At 41.8% G+C, this 25,631-nt stretch overlaps 2 protein-coding genes across 3 annotated transcripts; one reads left to right on the top strand and one right to left on the bottom strand.

Moving 5' to 3' along the window:
• Nucleotides 1-4,003: 4,003 nt before the first annotated feature.
• LOC112224704 (mitochondrial genome maintenance exonuclease 1) lies at nucleotides 4,004-7,781 on the bottom strand. The gene is made up of 4 exons (XM_024388398.2): nucleotides 6,962-7,781; nucleotides 6,598-6,838; nucleotides 5,351-5,483; nucleotides 4,004-4,650 (listed from the first exon to the last, which is right to left on the bottom strand). Exons 1-4 carry the CDS (start codon nucleotides 7,512-7,514, stop codon nucleotides 4,516-4,518), a joined length of 1,062 nt encoding a protein of 353 aa, XP_024244166.1. The 5' UTR covers nucleotides 7,515-7,781; the 3' UTR covers nucleotides 4,004-4,515.
• Nucleotides 7,782-8,120: 339 nt separating this feature from the next.
• On the top strand, nucleotides 8,121-25,154 carry LOC112224703 (sorting nexin-5). 2 transcript variants are annotated; one of them, XR_006079873.1, is made up of 14 exons: nucleotides 8,121-8,280; nucleotides 10,823-10,927; nucleotides 11,602-11,712; nucleotides 14,129-14,250; nucleotides 14,432-14,555; nucleotides 15,536-15,631; nucleotides 16,273-16,378; nucleotides 16,842-16,917; nucleotides 17,089-17,128; nucleotides 18,079-18,165; nucleotides 18,705-18,864; nucleotides 19,131-19,216; nucleotides 22,129-24,155; nucleotides 24,273-25,154. XR_006079873.1 is itself a non-coding variant. In XM_024388397.2 (13 exons), exons 1-13 carry the CDS (start codon nucleotides 8,245-8,247, stop codon nucleotides 22,177-22,179), a joined length of 1,200 nt encoding a protein of 399 aa, XP_024244165.1. In that variant the 5' UTR covers nucleotides 8,121-8,244; the 3' UTR covers nucleotides 22,180-25,154. The 2 variants fall into 2 exon arrangements, 1 of the variants encoding a protein (XP_024244165.1); XM_024388397.2 differs by having other exon boundaries at nucleotides 22,129-25,154.
• The last annotated feature ends 477 nt before the right edge of the window (nucleotides 25,155-25,631 follow it).

Raw genomic sequence — 25,631 nt, 5'->3', positions numbered from 1 at the left:
TTTTTGCTAACTTTCTATAAATGTATTTTGGGATTTGTATACCGAGTATGTCCACATCTCCGTCAGACCATTTAATTGGTCAACTACATGGTAATGTAAAATTAGCATTTTTTTTTTTTAGTGATCCAATACGTAATCATCATAATTTGGTTTTAATCCAGAGAGGATAGCAAAAGTATCTAGATCCTCTATGAGGCCGTGGAGGGATCCTAATTGTGGATTTAAAAGAACATGAAACATCAGCGTACAATGACACCTTTGTTTTTAAGCCACAGATTTCTAATCCCTTAATATTATTGGTTGATCTAATCTTAACAGCTAACATTTCGATGGTAATAAATGGATATGCCGATAGTGGACAACCTTGTTTTACTCTAGAGAGTTTAAAACTTTGAGATGTAGCTATTATTTACTATTTTACACCTAGGGTTACTATACATCATTTTAACCCATTTTATAAGAGATTGTACAAAATTGAAATATTCTAGGCATTTAAATATAAACTCCAGTTGTACTTTATCAAAAGCCTTTCCCAAAATCAGCTATGAAAACCAGGCCTGGTGTCCCCGATATTTCATAGTATTCTATTGTTTCCAGTACTTGTCTTATATTATCTCCAATGTATCTTCCATGTAAAACACCTGTCATATTAGGATGAATAATATCTGACAATACTTTTTTAATTCTATACGCCAAGCATTTTGCTAGGATTTTTGCATCACAACGCTGAAGTGTAAGAGGTCTCCAATTTTTTTAAATGGACTGGATCTTTATATATACCACTTGGGTCAGGTTTCAGTAATGATATCAGACCTTCTTGTTGCGTGTCTGAATCTACCATTTATATAGGAGTGGTTAAAACATGCTAATAATGGTCCTCTGAGTATATCAAAAAAGGTTTTCTATACTTCCACTGTTATGCCATCCAGCCCTGGAGTTTAGTATACTTCCACTGTTATGCCATCCAGCCCTGGAGTTTGGTATACTTCCACTGTTATGCCATCCAGCCCTGGAGTTTGGTATACTTCCACTGGTATGTCATCCAGCCCTGGAGTTTAGTATACTTCCACTGTTATGCCATCCAGCCCTGGAGTTTTCCCATCCTTAAGGCCCCAATTGCATCAAGCAGTTCCTCTGTAATTTGGCCTTCACATCAGTCTTTCTATACAGATGTTAATTTTACAATATTATTAGGAAGAAAATCCATACAATTAGTTTCAGTTAGTGGAGATGGAGGAGCCTGAAATGAAAACATATTCTTAAAGTACTTTACTTCCTCTTTCAAAATATCATTTGGTGAATCATGCATGACTCCATTTGTAACAAGTTTTAATACATTTTTTTTTGGTAGCAATTCTATATTGAAGATTAAAAAATAATCTGGTGCATTTCTCCCCATATTCCATCCAGTTCGCTTTATTTTTATAATCTATTCCACTGGATCTTTCTTGAAGAAGTTCCTCCATTTCTTTGTGTTTTTCCTCTAACTTATTCTGTGCCTCTATAGTACCGTTTTATTGCTATCTAACTGTACTGTTAGTCCTTCAATTTCCTTTGTTAATATGGACTTTTTTGATCGAAATTGCTTTTGTTTTATTGATGAGTACTGAATTGCATGGCCTCTAAAGGCACACTTAAAAGTGTCCCATACAATAAGGGGATCTGCTGTACCTACAGTGGGGCAAAAAAGTATTTAGTGAGCCACCAATTGTGCAAGTTCTCCCACTTAAAAAGATGAGAGAGGCCTGTAATTTTCATCATAGGTACACTTCAACTATGACAGACAAAATGAGGGGAAAAAAATCCAGAAAATCACATTGTAGGATTTTTAATGAATTTATTTGCAAATTATGGTGGAAAATAAGTATTTGGTCACCGACAAACAAGCAAGATTTCTGGCTCTCACAGGTCCACCAGCGACTCCTGTGTCTATATCCACAGTAAAAAAAAGTCCTATATCAACATAACCTGAAAGGCCAGCAAGGAAGAAGCCACTGCTCCAAAACCGCCATAAAAATAGCCAGACTACAGTTTGCAACTGCACATGGGGACAAAGATCAGACTTTTTGGAGAAATGTCCTCTGGTCTGATGAAACAAAAATAGAACTGTTTGGCCATAATAACCATCGTTATGTTTGGAGGAAAAAGGGGGAGGCTTGCAAGCCAAAGAACACCATCCCAACCGTGAAGCACGGGGGTGGCAGCATCATGTTGTGGGTGTGCTTTGCTGCAGAAGGGACTGGTGCAATTCACAAATTAGATGGCATCATGAGGGAGGAAAATGATATGGACATATTGAAGCAACATCTCAAGACATCAGTCAGGAAGTTAAAGCTTGGTTGCAAATGGGTCTTCCAAATAGACAATGACACCAAGCATACTTCCAAAGTTGTGGCAAAATGGCTTAAGGACAAAAAAGTCAAGGTATTGGAAGTGGCCATCACAAAGCCCTGACCTCAATCCCGTAGACAATTTGTGGGCAAAACTGAAAAAGCCTGTGTGAGCAAGGAGGCCTACAAACCTGATTCTATTTACACCAGCCCTGTCAGGAGGAATGGGCCAAAATTCACCCAATTTATTGTGGGAAGCTTGTGGAAGGCTACCCAAAACGTTTGACTCAAGGATAAACAATTTAAAGGCAATGCTACCAAATACTAATTGAGTGTATGTAAACTTCTGACCCACTGGAAATGTGATGAAAGAATTAAAAGCTGAAATAAATCACTCTCCACTATTATTCTGACATTTCACATTCTTAAAATAAAGTGATCCTAACTGACCTAAGATGAAATGTTTACTACGATTATATGTCAGACATGGTGAAAAACTGAGATTAAATGTAATTGGCTAAAGTGTATATAAACTTACAACTTCAACTGAATCTTATCTCAGTTCACTGGTCACGATAACAACACCCACCCGTAGCACACGTTCACCCGGCCACAGCTGGCACCAAAATAGCCTCCAACACTCTCCTCAGCAAACTGGATGCAGTCTATCACAGTGCCATCCGTTTTGTTACCAAATCACCTTATACCACCCACCACTGCGACCTGTATGCTCTAGTCGGCTGGCACTCGCTACATATTCATCGCCAGACCCACTGGCTCCAGGTCATCTATAAGTCTATGCTAGGTAAAGCTCTGTCTTATCTCAGCTCATCACTCATCATCCCCAAAGCCAACACCTCCTTTGGCCGCCTTTCCTTCCATTTCTCTGCTGCAAGTGACTGGAACGAATTGCAAAAATCGCTGAAGTTGGACACTGATATTTCCCTCAACAACTTTAGACATCAGCTATCTGAGCAGCTAACCAATCGCTGCAGCTGTACATAGTCCATCTGTAAATAGCCCATCCAATCTACCCATACTGTTTTTATTTACATTTCTGCTCTTTTGCACCAGTATCTCTACTTGCACATCATCATCTGCTCATTTATCACTCCAGTGTTAATCTGCTAAATTGTAATTCTTTGCTACTACGGCCTATTTATTGCCTTACCTCCTCATGCCTTTCACACACACTGTATATAGACTTTCTTTTTTCTACTGTGTCATTGACTTGTTTATTGTGTTATTGGCTTGTTTATTGTTTACTCCATGTGTAACTCTGTGTTGTTGTCTGTTCACACTGCTTTGCTTTATCTTGGCCAGGTCGCAGTTGGTAAATGAGAACTTGTTCTCAACTAGCCTACCTGGTTAAATAAAGGTGAAATAAAATAAAAACATAAACTATATAGATGAACTTTGATCAGTCATTAAATATGATGCTTTTATATGCATCTTATCAATGCACATGATTCAAATACCTTTAACACTAGCGAAGATTAAGTTGTGCTTGTGTTTGTCCATGCTCATTTTTAGTGTAAACTGTGTGGTTTACAGTAGAACACGACAAAGGAAAATATTCTAATTGTATTCTTAACTATAACATTTTTATCAGTGTTGGGTTTAGAAATCTGATTGGTAAATGTTAATTCAATAACTGAAATGGAGGGTGCTTGTTCTTTTAAATCGTTTTATTGTATAAAACTAAAAATAGAAACCATCTTTCGTTCACCTTTGTTAGTTGATTGCTGAACTTTTCACAGGCTGATGCTACCACCTAGTGGTTCGATTTCCTCAGATGTGATGTTTTATACTTTAAAAGCAAAACAACTCAAAAAGTTTAGACTAGACAAAATGTTGTACTGTACAACAATTTAACATTCTCAACACAGTGTAAGTGGTGTATTTTCTAGCTTGACTACAACCTTGAGATAACACAACACTACACTAAAATAAGAACTGTTTTCAAACTTGTCAAGCTCAAAATCGGGCAATGAAAAAAGACTGTCACAGGTCAAGAGTAAAACATGCTAAATTGTCTGTTTCTGAGCAGACTGCGACACTCCTTTGTCCAAGTCACCAGTCAAATGTGACCGAGTGTCAGAAAAGCCAAGGTACTTTCTGTATCTGGGGGTGAGAGTACTTCTAGGTCCCATCTGCTACATCAAGCAGCAAAGACACCACTCCTTCACCTCCTCTCGGTGTACTCCTCCAGTCGTACCAGCCATCTCTCCCAGTACTGTAGCACCTGGTCTGAGCTCAGTCGATGAGGATGGGCTGGGGAACCATCTTTATAGGCCACCACTATCAGTCCATTCTCAACCTGCAGAGACAAAGGGGGGGGTAAGCAATGTAGGAAATCAAGCACATAGTTTAGCACGTAGGAAAGAGATATGGTCATGTTTTATGGTCGGAGACAGAGAGAGTCAGCCAGTCCCAATTTGCTCCGTGCCACTCCCCCTTGGCCCTAACCCTTGGACGTTTGCAAATCTGTAAGGTGGCAGCCATACTGGAAGTTCTTTCACTACACCTGCTTACACCTACCCAGAAGCTAAAAGAACTGAATGCTCCTTCACTGCACCTGCTTATACCTACCCAGAACTGGAAATTCCTTCACTGCACTGCTTATACCTACCCAGAACCTAAAGAACTGAATGCTCCTTCACAATACTGGCTTATACCTACCCAGAACTGGGAATTCCTTCACTGCACCGCTTATAACTACCCAGAACTGCAAGCATTGAAGGGTTAGGGCCAAGGAGGAATGGTAGGAAGCGAATTAGAACAGGCTGAGAGAGTATGGTGGTCTCCAGTGGTGTAGTGGAGGGTAAACAAGGGGAAATACCGTTTACACAGCTTTTGTATTTTGCGTGAGTGATTACCCATCTTCTGCTGAAAAATACATTTTAAGTTTGTGGGAGCGTTACTGTAACTCACCACAAACTGCGGTCAACATTTACCCACCTATTATTATTTTTTTTTTACCACTACATCACTGGGGGTCTCGCTCAAATCATACCTACCTGGTAGTTGTAGTTCACGTCGTTGTTTAAGGCCCCAACGTAGGCTGCCACCTGTAGAGGGTTGTCGTAGGTGTTGCTGAGGAAAGGTTTAGACCTCTCCGATGTCTTCCAATCGATCACACACAGCACACCCCTGGGGAAGTAAGGCTGAGCTTTAGTTTCCCAGAAACAGGATTTAAAACTAGTTCAGGGCCCTTCCAAATTAGATTCTCCATTGAGCATGCATGTTTTATAGTCCAGGACTAGGCTTTATCTGGCTACCCATACTAGATTACGGAGACATAATTTATAGATTGGCAGGTAAGGGTGCTCTGGAGCGGCTAGATGTTCTTTACCAATCGGCCATCAGATTAGCCACCAATGCTCCTTATAGGACACATCACTGTACTCTATACTCTGTAAACTGGTCATCTCTGTAGACCCACTGGTTGATGCTTATTTATAAAACCCTCTTAGGCCCCACTCCACCCTATCTGAGATATCTACTGCAGCCCTCATCCTCCACATACAACACCCATTCTGCCCGTCACATTCTGTTAAAGGTCCCCAAAGCACACACATCCCTGGGTCGCTCCTCTTTTCAGTTCGCTGCAGCTAGCGACTGGAACGAGCTGCAACAAACACTCAAACTGGACTGTTTTATCTCAATCTCTTCATTCAAAGAATCATGGACACTCTTATTGACAGTTGTGGCTGCTTCGTGTGATGTATTGTTGTCTCTACCTTATTGCCTTTGTGCTGTTGTCTGTGCCAAATAATGTTTGTACCATGTTTTGTTCTGCTACCATGTTGTGCTGCTGCCATGTTGTTGTCATGTGGTGTTGCTGCCTTGCTGTGTTGTTGTCTTAGGTCTCTCTTTATGTAGTGTTGTGGTCTCCCTTGTCATGATGTGTTTTGTCCTATATTTTTCTTTGTAATGCCAGCCCCCATCTCCACAGTAGGCCTTTTGTCTAGACCGTCATTGTAAATAAGAATTTGTTCTTAACTGACTGCCTAGTTAAATTAAATAAAATAAATAAAATCACACAAGTGGAGAGAATGAATAAAAGTGTGAGTTGGCCAAATAAACTGATAGGTCAGGTAGAGTTTGAGTCGACTACATTGCAGAAAATGATTTACATCAGATTACTACATCATGTGATGTGGTTAGCTGACATGTTGAACACCTATCAAGTTATTGAGAGAGACATCTATTAGTGGTCTGCAATGTAGTTAGCCTGGAACGTGGCCATCATCACCATCCTTACCTGTAGAGAGCCACACAGTCCACAATCCCCAGATAGCCTAGTTTTTCATGTTGTACACGGCTCTCGATGGCTCTCACTCCCCTAACGTCCTCCAGTACATGGCGTACACTTTCCATGTATCCCTCTACCTCCAATGGCATCTCTGGTACCTCCTCAGGATCTTCCCCCGGTACCTCCTTTGTTGTCAACGGGAGAACACTCTCCACGGCCGTATGGAAAAGCTTCCCTTGCCTGAAGAGATCTTACATAGAAACATTTGGTTCATTTGAATGACAGTGTGTGTATCATGTCCTCATTTGTAGAACATTCATATTTTAGAGCCTTAAAAAAACAACTTTAGAATCAGAGGGTTCTGCCTACTTACTCTGACTGTATTCCTTAAAGCCATCCTCTCCCAGTTGAGCTATCATCTTCCTCCTCCATCTCTCCAGGTAAAACTGTTGCTCTGGGGACATAGTCTCCTGTAGGATACGGGTCACACTGGGCACTGAGCCCCTGTCCTGACCTCTCCGTAGGATAATTCTGGCTGGAGACCCTCCAAGCTCAGTTTCGCCAAAATCAAATACCCGGTCTTGGTTGAGCAACGGGTGGAGGATTTTAGGCATTTTGGAAGGTGTTGTGTTTCGATTAGATGGTGTTGGGGATTTTATCACAGGTCCGTAGATTTGAACATCTTGCTCCTCTATGATGTCGGGAGTTTGAGCACTGACTCTGTGGGACACAACTGACTTGAAGAGTGAGGAGTAGCGTCCGCTGTCCACGGAACTGTATGGACTGCTTTTCTTGCGTGCTGGAGAGACATTGGAGGTGGAGAAAGTATTCACGGAGGTCCGGGTACAATGGGAGAAGAGTCCACTGACAACCCTAGATGACTCCCCAACACGCTGGGCACATCTCAACAGCTGATGAAAAAGCATTCCAGCTAGCTAACGTTAAATAAATATATCCGACAACGTTCACTGTGTGCTCTATCTTTAAAGTGACTCAAGACAGCAACGCCTATGTTATGGTTTGGTTTCATTAAATAATTAATGAAGATAGAAAATAAAGAATTCAATTAGATGATAGTCGTTACCTCTCCCAAACGTCGCGCCATTTTTGTTACAACTTTCTGACCGGAGAGCGAGAGGTTGCCGGGGCTTGTATTTTTTTCTCACGTAAATCCTGCGTGGGACATGATATAACAAACTACAAGTCCAGTAAATCATTTGAAGGTGTGTCTTTGAAACTGGTCCGTGTTTTCCTGACATGGAACCAAAGTAAACGTTGATATTGTAGCTGGAAACAGCCCCCCCCAAAAAAAAAAAAAAAGCTTGTTTGAAAAGTGCACATATTCCGTGGCCATATACAGTTCCTTTTTAAAATATGTTATAATTTATGATGTTTAATTGTTGTATCGGTATGTTTTAAATGCCACGTGCGTTGAATCAACAACAAAAAAAAGCAACGAACTATTTTGATTGACGTTCAGAAACGTTGTCCAATCAAAAACATCAGTGCGAATCGGTGGGCGGGATGTATCTGTAATGGGACAGTTGGTGCGGGGTGTGTTTTCAGAAACTAGCTAATATAGATTTGCGGCACACGATCTGTACGTTTTTATTGTATATATATATATATATATATTTTTTTTTTTATATAACAATCATGACATCTACCATTGATGATAGTGACAAAGAAAAGGTAAGTTATGAGTGATATACGTGAATAATATCTTATCGTTAGCTATTAGGTTAACGAAACGTTAGCTAGCTAGCTGTAGTTAAGACAATTTAGCTAGCTAGGAAGTTTATGAGACGGCTCACTTTCTACAACGGTACGTTATTTAGCTAGCTAACGTTATTCGTACAATCTTTGATAACTTAGCGGACTAGCTAATGAACTGAAACACTATCTAACTTAACTATAACGTACATTTTGTTTTTAAATTGAACCTTTATTTAACTAGGCAAGTCAGTTAAGAACAAACTCTTATTTACAATGACGGCCTCCCGGGGGAACCTGCCTTGTTCCGGGGCAGAACGACGACATTTTTATTTTTTAACCTTCATCTTTCGGTTACTGGCCCAACACTCTAACCACTAGGCTACCTGCCGCCCCATGGTGTGGTAAACGCAGTGGTGTAAAGTTTTAAGTACAAATATTTTAAAGTACTAGTTAATAACATCAGGCTAGGGTCTATTTTTCTCCACTTTTTTTTTGGGGGGGGGGGCGTGTATCTGTACTTTACTATTCAAATTTTTGGGAAACGTTTACTTCACTACATTCCTAAAGAGAATAATGTACTTCTTACTCTATACACTTTACTTTCCCTGACACCCAAAAGTACTCATTACACTTTGACGGGAAAATGTTACAATTCACACACTTATCATGTGAACATGTGGTCATCCCTACTTCCTCTGTTCTGGTTGACTCACTAATCACACATGTTTCGTTTGTAAATGATGTCTGAGTTTTGGAGCATGCCCCTGGCTGTCAATACAAACACATTGTGCCGTCTGGTTTACTTACTATAAGGAATTTGAAATTATTTTTTACTTTTTGTACATTTTAGCACTTCAATTCACTTCTGATACTTAAATATATTTAAAACCCAAATATTTTAGAGTTTCTCAAGTAGTATTTTGCTGGGTGACTTTTACCTGAGTCATTTTCTATTAAGGTATCTTCACTTTTACTCAAGTATGAGAATTGAGTAAGTTTCCCACCACTGTATACACGTTAGTATTATTAGCAGAGACGGTATAGAAAGCATTCCATTTTCTTTGGTATTGGTCTAGCTAGCTAACGTTAGCTAGCTACTTCATCATTTTATTTTATTTTCACAATATTATGCATTTATTGTATAGTCACCAATTTAGGCTACTTTAGTTTTGACATAAAATGCTTGATATTGTAGGCTCTCTACAAAAAGCTGGGCTTTTATGGCACAGAGGGCAGTGCATTGGCTTCTTCAATAATGTCAGACCAGGCTTGCTGGTTCAATTTATGCTCCTGCAGTTTCCTCCCAATCACTATATTTGGAATGATATGTGGCTAGATGGCTGTTGATTTTTTTCCAGTATGGTGCACAGACCAGTGAGCGAACCATTGCCTTTGGGGGACTTGCAACATGGCACTAACAGGTTACTTTTTGCATTGCATATTCTTTGGTGCACAATCCGTCACAATGTTATGTGCAAAGCATATTGTCCTGGCCTATGAAGGGAGAACTCAGATGGCTTACATATGGAGTTGCTTGGAATCGGAAAGGCCCGTGGTTTAATAAAATAAAAAAATCCCTTATTTTTCATTTCCTGTGAGACTTGAAAGGGGAAATAAATTTCCAGTCCTTGGATTTCTGTTGACTTTCCAAAGCTGAGTATCAGAGTTCAGGCAGTGGTATGGTGAAACTACGAATAGGCTGTGGATCATTCACACGGAACTAGTCTGTATCTCTGAATCATAACATCTGGATCAAGTTTATGATGATTGTTTCTCATCAAATTAGATTTCACCCATTCAAACAAAAAACAGTCGTTTCTGATGGGAGATATTTAGCCTTGACAACAATAACCATAGGGAGTGGTAAGGTGGCACCAACAGATCTGGGACCAGGCTAGTAGAAACGTACACTAGCGGACTCTTGGGAACCCTCCTGACTGACTTGTTTTGGGAAAACAGCTGGAGTTATTCAATCCCAAGTATGAGTCACATATCACAGGACTTTGAATTCAGTGAAGAGTAATGGGAGTTACTGGTAATCCACTCTAAAGCGAAAAAGAGCTTTTGTTTGTTAGGCCTACCCGTATTCACCTCTCCACTCTGTCCTGTACTGTCTCAGGTCACATTCAATAGTGCATGGGTAGTCAACAGTAAGGTTTTCAAGAATGTGTTATGGAGTTTGGACTAGGTAGCCCTGAGACATGGTCCGCTGTAATCTACTCCCATGTCTCATAGGTAGTGTCTAGGACACTTGTTGTCCAGGCCTCTCATAGCATAACAGACAACATTCCCTTCCTGTGAATGCCCTCATCTTGAAATTTTTAATTGTACTTTTTTTTTAACCAGGCAAGTCCGTTAAGAACAAATTCTTATTTTCAATGACGGCCTAGGAACAGTATAGATATTCAGTTGACTTTCTGTCTCACATACAAGCATATGTAACATATTTTTACAGATGAATGATTCTGCCAACTGGTAGTTGTGAAACCTTGTCCTTGATTCTGTTCCCCTCTCTTAGACCCTCTCTGTGTCTGTGGACCTAAACAACGACACCTCTCTACTCATCGACATTCCTGATGCACTCTGTGAACGAGATAAAGTCAAGTTCACTGTCCACACCAAGGTATGTATTAAACACTATTTAACCGTCTTTATCCCTCTGATTTATTTGATCTGAAGTATACTGAACAAAAAAATAGAAACGCAACATGCAACAATTTCATTAATTTTTTACTGCGTTACAGTTCATATGAGGAATTGAAATTAATTAATTAGGTCCTGATCTATGGATTTCACGTGACTGGGAATACAGATGTGCATTTGTTGGTCACAGATATCACACCTGTCAGGTGGATGGATTATTTTGGCAAAGGAGAAATGCTCATTACAGGGATGTAAACAAATTTGTGTGCAAAATTTTAGCGAAATACGTTTTTTGTGTGTGAATAGAACATTTTAATTGAACTAGACAAGTCAGTTAGGAACAAATTCTTATTGACAATGACGGGCCAATTGTGCGCCACCCTATGGGACTCCAATCATGACCGGTTGTGATAGGGCCTGGAATCGAACTGTAGTGTCTGTAGTGACGCCTCTAGCGCTGAGATGCAGTGCCTTAGCACCACTGCACCACTCGAGAGTCCCATGAAACATGGGACCAACACTTTACATGCTGCTTTCATATTTTTTGTTTTGTTGTTAATGCTTTAATTGTTATTAATTTAATGAATTTAATTGAATTGTTTATATTTAATGTTAATGTTTAATTGACTTGAATTGTCTTGTCTGTCTCACCAGACCACCCTGAGCTCCTTTCAGAAGCCAGACTTCTCTGTTCCTAGGCAACATGAGGACTTTATCTGGCTCCATGACGCTCTGGTTGAAACTGAAGACTACGCTGGGCTCATCGTGAGTGTCCTGTTAAATCCACCAAACACACACACTGGTTTGAGACTATGCTGGGCTCATTGTGAGTGTCCTGTTAAATCCACCAAACATACACACTGGTTTGAGACTACACTGGGCTCATCGTGAGTGTCCTGTTAAATCCACCAAACACACACACTGGTTTGAGACTATGCTGGTCTCATTGGCAGGGACTTGAGTAGTCTATATCAGTGGTTCTCAACTGGTTTTGCATCGGGACCCAAATTTAAACAGGTTGTCTGTCTGTCGCGACCCAGTATTCACATCGCAAAAAAATATTTGCCAAAATACAATCAGGGAAACTGTTCTGATGCTATATAGACTTTAAATGTAGCAACTATATGACAAGGGAACAAAATTCCCACCCCTTTCCTTGTCAATATCCCTGAAGAATGTTTAACTCACTGGTTTGAAACCACAAAAATCTACCAAAATGGTGTTGCTAATAGCTCTATATTAAGTTAATTAATTATAATTTCTACACAATTTCTACTGGGTTTAAGTTCAGACTAGAGTATTTATTTTTGTATTTTACACCCCTTTTTTCAATTTTTGTCTCATTGCTGCTCAGGAGAGGCGACGGTCAAGTTATGACCTGCCTAAACACGCTCCTTAACACCCACCCGCTTAACCCAGTGTGTGTGTTGTGTGTGAAAAAGAAATGTTCCTTTTTCGGGACCCTTTCTTTCATAGATAATTTGTAAAAATCCAAATAACTTCACAGATCTTCACGGTCAAGTGTTTAAACACTGTTTCCTATGCTTGTTCAATGAACCATAAACAATTAATGAACATGCACCTGTGGAATGGTCGTTAAGACACTAACAGCTTACAGACAGAAGGCAATTAAGGTCACAATTATGAAAACTTAGGGCACTAAAGAGGCCTTTCTACTGACTATGAAAAACACCAAACCAAAGATGCCCAGGCTCTCTGCTCATCTGTGTGAACCTGCCTTAGGCATGCTGCAAGGAGGCATGAGGACTGCAGATGTGGCCAGGGCAATAATTTGCAATGTCTGTACTGTGAGGCGCCTAAGACAGGACGGACAGCTGATCGTCCTCACAGTGGCAGACCACGTGTAACAACACCTGCACAGTATTGGTACATCTGATCATCACACCTGCGGGACAGGTACACATGCTAAGTTTGCTGAAAATAAACGCAGTTGATCGTGAGAGGACATTTCTTTCTTTCTTTTGCGTTATATAATTTTTAATTAAAAATAAAATATTTGGTTTGTATATATTTTCATTTTCCTTAAAAAAAAAAAAATGTTTTTGCTCAGGCACTCGTGACCTGTTCAAAGCAGGTCGTGACCCACCAGAATCGTTGGTCTATGAAACACACGCCACTTATTTATAGTTGACTGTCATGTCACAAGTTCACTGTCTGTCATTACATGTAAAAAAATATATATATTTTTGAATTTATTTCACCTTTATTTAACCAGGTAGGCTAGTTGAGAACAAGTTCTCATTTGCAACTGCGACCTGGCCAAGATAAAGCATAGCAGTGTGAACAGACACACAGAGTTACACATGGAGTAAACAATTAACAAGTCAATAACACAGTAGAAAAAAAAGGGGAGTCTATATACATTGTGTGCAAAAGGCATGAGGAGGTAGGCGAATAATTACAATTTTGCAGATTAATAACACTGGAGTGATAAATGATCAGATGGTCATGTACAGGTAGAGATATTGGTGTGCAAAAGAGCAGAAAAGTACATAAATGAAAACAGTATGGGGATGAGGTAGGTAAAAATGGGTGGGCTATTTACCAATAGACTATGTACAGCTGCAGCGATCGGTTAACTGCTCAGACAGCAGATGTTTGAAGTTGGTGAGGGAGATAAGTCTCCAACTTCAGCGATTTTTGCAATTCGTTCCAGTCACAGGCAGCAGAGAACTGGAACGAAAGGCGGCCAAATGGGGTGTTGGCTTTAGGGATGATCAGTGAGATACACCTGCTGGAGCGCGTCTCTTCCTCCTACAGTACCGGAGGTTGATGGTTGGTGGCACCTTAATTGGGGAGGAGGGGCTCGTGGTAATGGCTGAAGTGGAATGGTATCAAATACATCGAACACGTGGTTTCCATGTGTTTGATGCCATTCCATTTACTCGGTTCCTAATAATAATAATAATAATAATAATGAGCCGTCCTCCCCTCAGCAACCTCCACTGATGTAAATGTTATTTGATGAAGGGGAAAGTGCAGAGGACTCTAGTGTCTGCTCACGTGATTTTAATAGCATCGACCCTTATCAACGGAGTTTTTTTTATTACAGCTCTGCATACAGGAATTATGTCTGTGAGTGGTAGGAGGTTGCTGGTAGCTGGTGTAAGAAATCTTACCAGAAACTTCATCCACTCGCCTCTCCTCCCTATCTGTCCAGATCCCTCCAGCGCCCCCGAAGCCAGACTTTGAGAGCCCCAGGGAGAAGATGCATAAACTGGGCGAGGGAGAAGCTACCATGACCAAGGAGGAATACACCAAGATGAAGCAGGAGTTAGAGGCGTGAGTTTCCACCCTTGTCATTGTGTCCAAAGCTTAATTGGCACATTTAAAAAAATATATATATATATATTTATTTGTTTCTCTTGAAGCTTGTGCTTAATGATTCCTGTGGGAAAGATTCTGGTGATCAGTCTGTGAGCTCTGTCAGTTAGTAATTGTCTGTCTACCGTCTCTCTTCCAGTGAGTACCTGGCTGTTTTCAAGAAGACTGTTCAAGTCCACGAGGTATTTCTGCAGCGTCTATCTTCTCACCCCATCCTGAGCAAGGACAGAAACTTCCAGATATTCCTGGAGTATGACCAGGATGTGAGTTTGACACTTGGAGAAGGAAACCAAGAAAACAAGTACTTGTTCATTAGAGCAAAAACATTTTGCAATGGAAAAGGAATGTTCTGTTATTTGACAGTTCAGACAGTACCTCTGTTTTCGAGTCATTTTCTTCCATGTTGTGCCTACTGAACACTACTCTCTGGTCAGTACTGTAGGAGGGAGAGGTGGAGGACGGTACTGTAGGAGGGAGAGGTGGAGGACGGTCAGGGAGAGGTGGAGGACCTGGAGGACGTTTTTGGAGGACGGTACTGAGGAGGGAGAGGTGGATTTTGGAGGACTTCCAGGGAGAGGTGGAGGACGGTTGTGGAGGGAGAGGTGGAGGACCTAGGAGGGAGAGGTGGAGGACACTAGGAGGGAGAGGTGGAGGACGGTACTGTGGAGGGAGAGTACTGTAGGAGGGAGAGGTGGAGGACGGTACTGTAGGAGGGAGAGGTGGAGGACGGTACTGTAGGAGGGAGAGGTGGAGGACGGTACTGTAGGAGGGAGAGGTGGAGGACGGTACTGTAGGAGGGAGAGGTGGAGGACGGTACTGTAGGAGGGAGAGGTGGAGGACGGTACTGAGGACGGAGAGGTGGAGGACGGTACTGTAGGAGGGAGAGGTGGAGGACGGTACTGTAGGAGGGAGAGGTGGAGGACGGTACTGTAGGAGGGAGAGGTGGGAGGGAGAGGTGGAGGACGGTACTGTAGGAGGGAGAGGACGGTACTGTAGGAGGGAGAGGTGCATTCTCTCTGTCAGGGGAGCTGTTAGTCAACTAGGTGTCAGCTGAGATGGTTTTGTTTGTGTGACACTTATTGCTGAATCCTCTTCATTCCTATTTGGAACAAAAAGGGCTCCACAAGAGGAACTGTTGCAGTTCACGTAATCAATGTTACGTTGCGAACTTGTACTGTGGTGTCATTAGCTGAGTCATGTCTCCCGAGTAAGTCCTTTCCCTTCCTGTGATTGGTCCGTGTAGCTGAGCGTACGGAGGAAAAATGCCAAGGAGACGTTTGGGAGTTTCTTTAAGAACATGGTGAAGAGTGCTGATGAGGTCATCATCTCAGGGATAAAGGTGGGTGTGGCCTCCTCATATCATACAATAGCTCTGTTTTCGAGCGCATCAAATCCATGATGCATTGTGGGTAAATGCTGACTGACCGATCTACAGATAGTAATGAGTAGTTATTTTTCAACGTAAGGTGATTTGTAGCAGTCGCCTGCACTATTGGCTTCAATGTCAAACAAGCCCAATGCTTTTACTGTGGATTTACGTGGAAATCCATTTTGTGAGGTCGGCTATGCATTTAAAAACTAGATAGAGGAAAACCAAACAATCCATTACAGCAGCAGACTCAAAGATCGAGACACGGAATGTCACGGTTCAGCCGAGCAGGACCCTTCATATCCACAATGAAGATATGACATTGTATGTGTGGCTGTATCTTAGGCAGAAGGTTGTGTGAGCCGGTTCCAACCAAAACAAAGGAAGTCTAAACAGTATTTTCAGCTTGCAGGCAGATGCTGAAATACGTTTCTGAGTGACCGTGAGGGCTTTGCATAGGCTCTTTGTTACCATTTCTTATGTGGAACTACATGCTTTTTAAAATAACGGTTCTGTTCTAGAACAGTATTGATCACTTTCTTTCCGGGGTTCCGTTTGTCTGTTCCCTGAACCAGTTCCAACCCTTGCTTTTTAAATCATTTTTCTTGCAGGAAGTAGATGATTTCTTTGAGCAGGAGAAGACCTTCCTGCTTGATTATTCGTCCAAGATCAAAGACTCCACTGCCAGGGCGGAGAAGATGACCCGCTCCCACAAAAGTAGGACTATGATAACAACACCAACAAACATCTGTTGTCAAATATGAATAGGAAATATCTCTTTGCTTTCTTGTTATTGATAAGAACAACCCCCCCATTTATTATTTTTATAAAGCTCTTTTATTACATCAGCAGTTGTCACAAAGTGCTTTAAAGATACCCAGCCTAAAACCCCAAAGAACAAGGCTGAGGGGTGGCCTGTCCTCTTCTGGCTGTACAGGGTAGAGAGGAACCAGGCTCAGAGGGGTGGCCAGTCTTCTTCTGGCTGTACAGGGTAGAGAGGAACCAGGCTCAGAGGGGTGGCCAGTCTTCTTCTGGCTGTACCGTGTAGAGATTTAAGAGTACATGATAGTTTTAAGAAGTTCTAACGTTCATAGATGACCAGCAGGATATGTGGTGCAACTTCTTCCACTATGTTATCCATACTTGGTGTTGATTATCTTGTTTTCTCTCTTTGTTTCAGATGTTGCTGATGATTACATCCACATCTCTTCTACTTTGAACAGTCTCTCTGTCGATGACAACACAGCACTTAAAAAGTGAGTAAACAATATAAATATATTACAACATGGGGACGTTGTTACCTCAAGCCAACAACAGGTTACAAAATGAATGTTTTTTATTTTAGTCTCAACCCCAGTATCAGAAGGAGAAAACAAATGAAAAAGAAAGTTTGCTCAACTATTTATAGGTTTGTGTGTTCCCTTCAGGCACTTTGAGAAGTTATCTGACCTGTTTGAGAAACTCCGGGTAAGAACCACAGTGCTGATCTTCTGCACTCCTCCTCAACTATTGTCCATTTTCATCAAAATTCATTTTGTGAAGTCAGCAATACATCTAAACACTTGTGTTTGCTTTTGAGTTGTGTATGTTTCACTTTTTATATATATATATATATATATATATATTTTGTACATGTAAAGTGATTAGTCATCTAGCAGATGCTCTTGTCCAGAGCGACTTCAAGTTAGTGTATTCATCTTCAGATGTCTAGGTGAGACAACCACATTTGTCAGTCATAGGAAGTATATTTTTCCTCAAAGTAGCCATCAGCTAGTAATGAAAAGTCAAGTGTGAGTGTTAGTTCACGAAAGGCTAGGGTGTTATTTTGTATGTGTCTGACCATGGTGGTAGTGTCCCATCTCAAATCAAACTGTACCTGTCACAGGCTTCTTAACAACAGGTGTAGACTAACAGGGCAATGCTTAATTACAGGCCCTTCACAACAATGCAGAGAGAAATAATGGAAAGATAACAATATGAGGAATAAATACACAATGAGTAATGATAACTTGACTATATACACAGGGTACCAGTACAGAGTCCATTTGCAGGGGTACGAGGTCATTGATGTTAAATGTACATATAGCCAGGTGTAAAGTGACTAGACACGCAAGATAGATAATAGACAGTAGCAGCAGTGTATTTGATGTGTTTAAAAAAAGGTTAGTGCAAAAAGAGGATCAGTGCAGATAGTCCGGGTAGCTATTGGTTAACTATTTAACTAACTGGCAGTCATATGACAATGGGGTTAGAAGCTGTTCAGGGTTCTGTTGGTTCCAGAGCTGGGCCTGTGACGTCATAGAACACAGATTTTTATTTATGACGTCACTCTACCCTCCACTTTCTTCTGGCGTGACCAGGTGGAGAGATATAAATAGAAATCTGTGTTCTGTCTGTCTGTCTGGTCCTGCCTGTAGAAAGTGGAGGGTAGAGTGGCGTCGGACCAGGAGCTGAAGCTCACAGAGCTACTACGCTACTACATGAGGGACATCCAGGCAGCCAAGGTGAGCCACCTCTCGTCTGCTAGTCTGTTTCTCTCTCCAAAACCCCGAAGAGCTTCTATTGACCGTTGAACTGTTGGTGGAACATCCAAGACCACCAGAGTGCTGGAGTTTATTCTATTGGAATAGTTTTATTCTAAATGCACCTGGAAACACGATAGGCGTGCGCGTTACATTTACTTATTTCTCGGACAAGAAAATAACAAGCTTATTGTCACCACATATAGAAAACCACTAGATCCGTGATGTTTCTGCTTAGGTTTGTAAACTTGCTAGCGAAGTGGCTAGATGTCAAGATCAATCTTCTTGGTCACAGCAGAGACATTCAACCCCCTCCGGGATCAACATCTCTGTTGCGTAATGTTTTTTTGTTGTTTTTTTTACGTCCCAAAAATAATAAGAAAAACATTTTTTGTACTGAAATAAATCCCCATTGTGTGCACATTCGGTAATACCATCAACCCCGGTATGGCACAGAAACGGTATGAACATCTGGATACCACCCTACCCTATTAACGTGTGTGTGTGTGTGTGTGTGTCAGGACCTGTTGTACAGACGGGCCAGGACCCTGGCAGACTATGAGAACAGTAACAAGGCTCTGGATAAGGCCCGGCTGAAGAGTAAAGCTGTTGCTGCTGTGGAGGAGCAACAACAACAGTGTCTGCAGAGGTTTAACAAGCTTTCTGAGTCGGGAAAAAGAGGTGTGTGTGTGTGCAAAGCCTGTCCTATGCTTCCCAGTGGAAACTGTTCCTTTTTATTTCATATAGTTTTTAAAAAAAATCAAAGGTCCTTTAGGGAGTATGTGAACACAGACATTTCCCTTTTCACCTAGTGGAGTTCTGCTAGGAGCAAACTGAACCTAATGTATTCCGATGCCTTTTTACACAGTGTGGCTGTGGGTTTGGGGCAAACATGTTGTAACGTAATACAGTACAGTGAGTTAACAGCATGGTGTTCTCTTCGACAGAGCTGACCAGTTTTAAGGGCAGGAGAGTGGTGGCTTTCCGGAAGAATCTAATAGAGATGGCTGAGCTGGAGATTAAGCATGCTAAGGTGGGTCACACTGGAGACTCATTGTCCTTTTTTCTTTCTGTATTTTATATGTATTGGGGAGAGAGCGATTCAATCCCACATTGTCGTGTGTGTATATGTGTGTGTGTGTATATACAGTTGAAGTCGGTAGTTTACATACACTTGGGTTGAAGTCATTAAAACACATTTTTCAACATCTCCACAAATTTCTTGCTAACAAACAATAGTTTTGGCAAGTCGTTTTAGGACATCTACTTTGTGCATGACACAAGTAATTTTTCCTACAATTGTTTACAGACAGATTATTTCACTTATAATTCACTGTATCACAATTCCAGTGGGTCAGAAGTTTACATACGCTAAGTTGACTGTGTCTTTAAACAGCTTGGAAAATTCCAGAAAATAATGTCATGGCTTTAGAAGCTTCTGATAGGCTAATTGACATCCTTTGAGTCAATTGAAGGTGTACCTGTGGATATATTTCAAGGCCTACCTTTAAACTCAGTGCCTCTTTGCTTGACATTATGGGAAAATCAAAGGAACTCAGTCAAGACCTCATAAAAAATGTTTTGTAGAGCTCCACAAGACTGGTTCATACTTGGGAGCAATTTCCCTACGCCTGAAGGTACCACATTCATCTGTACCAACAATATTACGCAAGTATAAACACCATGGGACCACGCAGCCGTCATACCACTCAGGAAGGAGATGCGTTCTGTCTCCTAGAGATGAACGCACTTTGGTGCGAAAAGTGCAAATCAATCCCAGAACAACAGCAAAGGGCCTTGTGAAGATGCTGGAGGAAACGGGTACAAAAGTATCTATATCCACAGTAAAACAATTCCTATATTGACCTAACCTGAAAGGCCACTCAGCAAGGAAGAAGCCACTGTTCCATATCTGCCATTAAAAAAAGCCAGACTATGGTTTGAAACTGCACATGGGGACAAAGATCATACTTTTTGGAGAAATGTCCTCTGGTCGGATGAAACAAAAATAGAACTGTTTGGCCATAATGACCATCGTTATGTTTGGAGGAAAAAGGGGCAGGCTTGCAAGCCGAAGAACACCATCCCAACCGTGAAGCACGGGGGTGGCAGCATCATGTTGTGGGGGTGCTTTGCTGCAGCAGGGACTGGTGCACTTCACAATAGATGGCATCATGAGGGAGGAAAATTGTGGATATATTGAGGCAACATCTCAAGACATCAGTCAGGAAGGTAAAGCTTGGTTGCAAATGGGTCTTCCAAATGAACAATGACCCCAAGCATACTTCCAAAGTTGTGGCAAAATGGCTTAAAGAAAACAGTCAAGGTATTGGAAGTGGCCATCACAAAGCCCTGACCTCAATCCTATAGAACATTTGTGGGCAGAACTGAAAAAGCGTGTGCGAGCAAGGAGGCCTACAAACCTGACTCAGTTACACCAGCTCTGTCAGGAGGAACGGGCCAAAAATCACCCAACTTATTGTGTGAAGCTTTTGGAAGGTCAAACATTTCTGGTAGCCCAAGTTAAACAATTTTAAAGGCAATGCTACCAAATATTAATTGATGGATGTAATCTTCTGACGCATTGGGAATGTGATGAAAGAAATAAAAGCTGAAATAAATCACTCTCTACTATTATTCTGACATTTCATATTCTTAAAATAAAGTGGTGATCCTAACTGACCTAAAACAGGGATTTTTTTTTCTATGATTAAATGTCAGAAATTGTGAAACTGAGTTTAAATGTATTTGGCTATGTACACTTCCGACTTCAACTATATGTATGTGCACGCTACAGGTGGTGTTACCTGCTAGACCAGGCCCAAGCACAACACTACATTTTTATTGGAAACGAGATACCTAGTGAGTTGCACAACTGAATGCATTCAACCCGAAATGTCTTCCTCATTTAACCCAACCCCTCTGAATCATAGAGGTGTCGGGGGACTGCCTGAATCCATGTGCACGTCATCGCCGTCCAAGGAGCTTGTTGTTGTTGGGGGTCAACTGCCTTGCTAGAGGTTCATGTTATGTGGCAGTGATTTAGGCTTGTGCGGTATACCGTGTATATACCATATTCTGGGGATTTGGGAAGAGACATGGGATGGTTTTTCCAATACTGTTGAAACTATTTATTTTGATGGGTTTTTTTAATACGTTTGAATATTTTATAGCTACTTTTAAAGTAAATATAGTACCTGCAGTAAACTTGTGCAATAGGTTAGGAGATAAAAGATCTTTTGTTCTTCTTCATTTTCACCTGTCATGATGATTTTTTTGATTTATGAAGCTTCCTGGTAATTCCTAATCACGTGGTATTTGCTGACAAGCACACAACGACAAGAGACCTGAGCCTTGTGAGTCACTCACTGTTGTGCATCATGCTCCAGGTGATCTAGTTACAGTAGGGAATTCACTACTAAATGTTTGCCAGTTAGATATCTGCCAACTATTAAGTTAACTGTTGTAACATGTGATAAATGTTCTGCAGTTTGGCTTGCTTAATTTAGTAGCTAGTTAGCTTCTTGCAAAATCAAGCTTTGCTTGCTAACACCAGAGAATCCCCTCCTGGATCAAGAGCTGTGTAATATTTGTTAAGTGCGAACTGTGAGTAGCAGTATTTTATTTTTTTGCTACTTGTTTAGGTCAGAGACTATTAAATGTTTACAATGCGCTCGTTAGCATTTTGTTTGGATGGGATTTTTTTATTTATGGGATTTTGTACTATTTTGTACTTGTTAGCATTGATAACCTTCGTTTTACACAGTCTTAGTGGGGTTTGAAAACAGCGGTTCAGTGCCGGTATTACCAAATACCCAGTATGACAGTCCGCCCAAGCCGAGTTGTGGTTGACGTTATGTGGTGTGTATATATTGTGCCGTAATCCTTGTGAAATGCCTGTTGTTATGGATATGATACTGATGTCTCTGTTCTCTCTTACAACAGAACAACATGTCTCTGCTGCAGGACTGCATTGAGCTTTTCAAGAGCAGCTGAGCCACTGGTCTCTTACCAACCCTCCCAGACCACTGACCAGCTGGGCTTGGCGCCAGTCGGTTTCTGCTCTCTTGCCGACTCCTTATGGAATCGTCGTGCAAAACCGTGACTGGAGTAGGAAAAATCACAAACTGGATCTGGGACCAGGATACTGACCAGCAGGCTTTGAGAAGGGAACCTGGATACCCATCCTCTCCACCCCATATGTGTCAAACTCATTCCACGACGGATTTTCGCTCCACCCTTGTACTTGATTGATGAATTCAGGTCCCTAATTAGTAAAGAACTCTCCTCACCTGGATGTCTAGGTCTTAATTGAAAGGAAAAAACAAAAACCCGCAGCCACTGGGCCCTCAGTGGAATGAGTTTGACACCCCTCTACTCCTGGGGGAACCTGGATACCCAATGCCCTCTACCCTCTTCCTCCAGGGGAACTTGGGTCGTGTTCATTAGGTCACACATTTGAAAAACGTCCCTTTGCAACGGAAAACAAAAATAAGCATTTCTTATTGGACAAGATGACATAGTTCCTCCCCGTTTCACTCATTTGTGGGGAGTTTCGTGCCTTGAACCCGATCCTGGATACTCCCTTCCTCCATCCCAAAAATGCCACTTCAGAAACCTGCATATGTCTGTTTGACTGTTTTCTACCTGGATGTTTAGTCTCTGTCCACCTGCCCCCTCCGTGTCTCTTTCTGCCCCCTCCGTGTCTCTTTCTGCCCCCTCCGTGTCTCTTTCTGCCCCCTCCGTGTCTCTTTCTGCCCCCTCCGTGTCTCTTTCTGCCCCCTCCGTGTCTCTTTCTGCCCCCTCCGTTGTCTCCTTCTGCCCCCTCCGTGTCCCATGGAACACTCCCCTTTAGTGATCACAGCATTCCAGAACAGGGAGAATTCAGCATCCTGCACCATCTTCTGACCTTTCTCCTCCCATCTGTTTTTCAATCGTGGGTTATCTGAATGATTTGTATTGTAGATGGATTACGCTTGTTCTTGTGTTGGATTCTCTATTTTGTAACAATGGACTTTTTTCCCGGTTTATGATCATGTTTATAATTGTTTTGGTTGCTTTTCAAGGCACGTGCCGACTAACCCCGTTACGCCCCTCACTTGTACATATAAAGAAAGACAGAATTGAGGTTGAATTTGGTCCTAGCATAACGGTAAAACTTTGGCAGAGTGGAGTCACAGTAATCTGGTGTTTTTTAATGGTGCATGCATTAGCTAGCTATAATGGAATAGTTTGGTTTAAAGTGGCATTGCAATGAGAGAACCTTTCTCTAATACCAGTCTGAAGAGTGACTGCTGAGCTCAGCTGCTGCCTCTCTCTGGTTTGTAATGGAACAGTTTGCAGGATCTTTTTAGGCCACGCTGTAGCAAAAATGTTTTACAATGGACAACTTAAACAATCGTTTCTTATTGGACAAGTTCAGATGGTCCCTCCTTGTTTTGGTACCTTAGTGAATAGGACCCAGATGGGAGCAACTGTTTACAAAGAGTATATAAAGAGGGTATAAAAGGGGGGTACTAATTTAGTGCCTAAATAAAGGTTATTGTGACTGCGTCCCGATTGTCCACCCTCGTGCCAACGTCTGCATTTGCACGGTCCCGTCATGGATTTAAAAGCATTCGGTTCATGAAAGCATTGGCTGAAGGGAGTTTCCACCATTTTGTTAAATGGTTTGACGGTGGAGTCTGGAAATGCTCACTTTGGGAGAAGGGTGGAGAATTGGGACTTGGCCTAATACACTCTTCTTCTTTTTTTTCCATTACCATACTTTTGAGATCCGGCTGGGTTGAACTCGCTCCAAACTGCCAAGTGAAGAGACATGCTTCTTTTTCATGATTTAAGAAGTGTGTGTGTGTGTGTGTGTGTGTGTGTGGTAGTTTGTCCAACAGTGGTGGTACCACACAGAAATGCTTTGGCTGTACCTCAGGAATGGCAACGGGGCTCTTTCCGCGTATTCGTCTACATTACTGCCGGTAATAACTGGAGCCAACTAAATTGTTTTTTGTTTTGAGACTTACATATATTTTTGACAAGTTTACTTCCACATAATATGGACCAGTTGATTAAAAAAAATTTTTTTTTTACTCCAGACCTTGTCAGTGTCGGCGCTGGTAGTTGCCAACGTTTACTGCCGTGATGCTGAAGGGATCCATCGGCCCGGTCTAGACTAAAGAGTGACTAGTGAGTGCCAGGCAGCTATGGTTTCTGTGCTAAGTGAGTCAATATTCAGTGGACTAGGCTGAGACCTGTGACACTGTTAGTGAAGTCCACCCATAGTAGAGGACTGTATGCAGTTGGTTCTAGTTAACATTTAAAGCAATAGACTTACATGGCCATATTGGCTATTGGAGAGTAACTCTGGTCCCAGCACTTATTCGGAGGTGTGTGTGTACTTCAGCGTCAGCTTGTAGCTGTTGTCTATGTCCCAATTCTTTCACATGCTTCCCTAAGCGTGCACTTGTACACTTCCCTTCATGGATTTTTAAAGGGACTGACTAGTGTAAGAAAAATGGGGGATACTCCCATGCTTACACCAATGATCCAATGCTTTTAATTGTGTGGAGAGGATGAACGTGCACTACCTAGATAAGTAGAATGTTCCTGATATCCTGCTGTGTTTACTAGTGTGGCTTCCTGTGCACTTCATTGATATCCTGCTGTGTTTACTAGTGTGGCTTCCTGTGCACTTCATTGATATCCTGCTGTGTTTACTAGTGTGGCTTCCTGTGCACTTCATTGATATCCTGCTGTGTTTACTAGTGTGGCTTCCTGTGCACTTCATTGATATCCTGCTGTGTTTACTAGTGTGGCTTCCTGTGCACTTCATTGATATCCTGCTGTGTTTACTAGTGTGGCTTCCTGTGCACTTCATTGATATCCTGCTGTGTTTACTAGTGTGGCTTCCTGTGCACTTCATTGATATCCTGCTGTGTTTACTAGTGTGGCTTCCTGTGCACTTCATTGATATCCTGACTATCCTTCCTGTGCACTTCATTGATATCCTGCTGTGTTTACTAGTGTGGCTTCCTGTGCACTTCATTGATATCCTGCTGTGTTTACTAGTGTGGCTTCCTGTGCACTTCATTGATATCCTGCTGTGTTTACTAGTGTGGCTTCCTGTGCACTTGCTCTTAGGTTAGTGTTGCTCAGTACATCTTCCTATCCTCCCATCCAATCATCTTGCTTAGTACTGCTGGTGCAGGATTGGTTTGAAGAATTGCATTTTAGGGTTCTTATTTCTCCTATTGCTTTATGTTACTGACAGAACCTTTTTTATAATGTTAAACTAGCCTGCGGTGCCGGGCCTGTAAGCCTGCGGTGCCGGGCCTGTAAGCCGCAGATCAGGGACCGGGCTGTAGGAGACCAGGGACCGGGTTGTAGGAGACCACAGATCTGGGACCGGGCTGTGGGAGACCAGGGACCGGGTTGTAGGAGACCACAGATCAGGG

This window comes from Oncorhynchus tshawytscha, linkage group LG25, assembly GCF_018296145.1.
Source record: "Oncorhynchus tshawytscha isolate Ot180627B linkage group LG25, Otsh_v2.0, whole genome shotgun sequence".
In the NCBI taxonomy this organism is placed as follows: Eukaryota; Metazoa; Chordata; class Actinopteri; order Salmoniformes; family Salmonidae; genus Oncorhynchus; species Oncorhynchus tshawytscha.
The sequence above is the reverse complement of the archived record's forward strand: the minus strand, read 5'-3'. Positions and strand labels throughout refer to the sequence as shown.

Excerpts from the sequence above, each read along its gene's own strand:
- LOC112224704 (XM_024388398.2), bottom strand. The coding sequence starts at position 7,514 with ATGCTTTTTCATCAGCTGTTGAGATGTGCCCAGCGTGTTGGGGAGTCA. Across the intron at positions 5,484-6,597 it reads GACTGTGTGGCTCTCTACAG|GGGTGTGCTGTGTGTGATCG; the intron begins GTAAGGATGGTG and ends TTACTTCCCCAG. Across the intron at positions 4,651-5,350 it reads ACGTGAACTACAACTACCAG|GTTGAGAATGGACTGATAGT; the intron begins GTAGGTATGATT and ends TTGTCTCTGCAG.
- LOC112224703 (XM_024388397.2), top strand. The coding sequence starts at position 8,245 with ATGACATCTACCATTGATGATAGTGACAAAGAAAAG. Across the intron at positions 15,632-16,272 it reads TCATCATCTCAGGGATAAAG|GAAGTAGATGATTTCTTTGA; the intron begins GTGGGTGTGGCC and ends TTTTTCTTGCAG. Across the intron at positions 16,379-16,841 it reads GATGACCCGCTCCCACAAAA|ATGTTGCTGATGATTACATC; the intron begins GTAGGACTATGA and ends TCTTTGTTTCAG.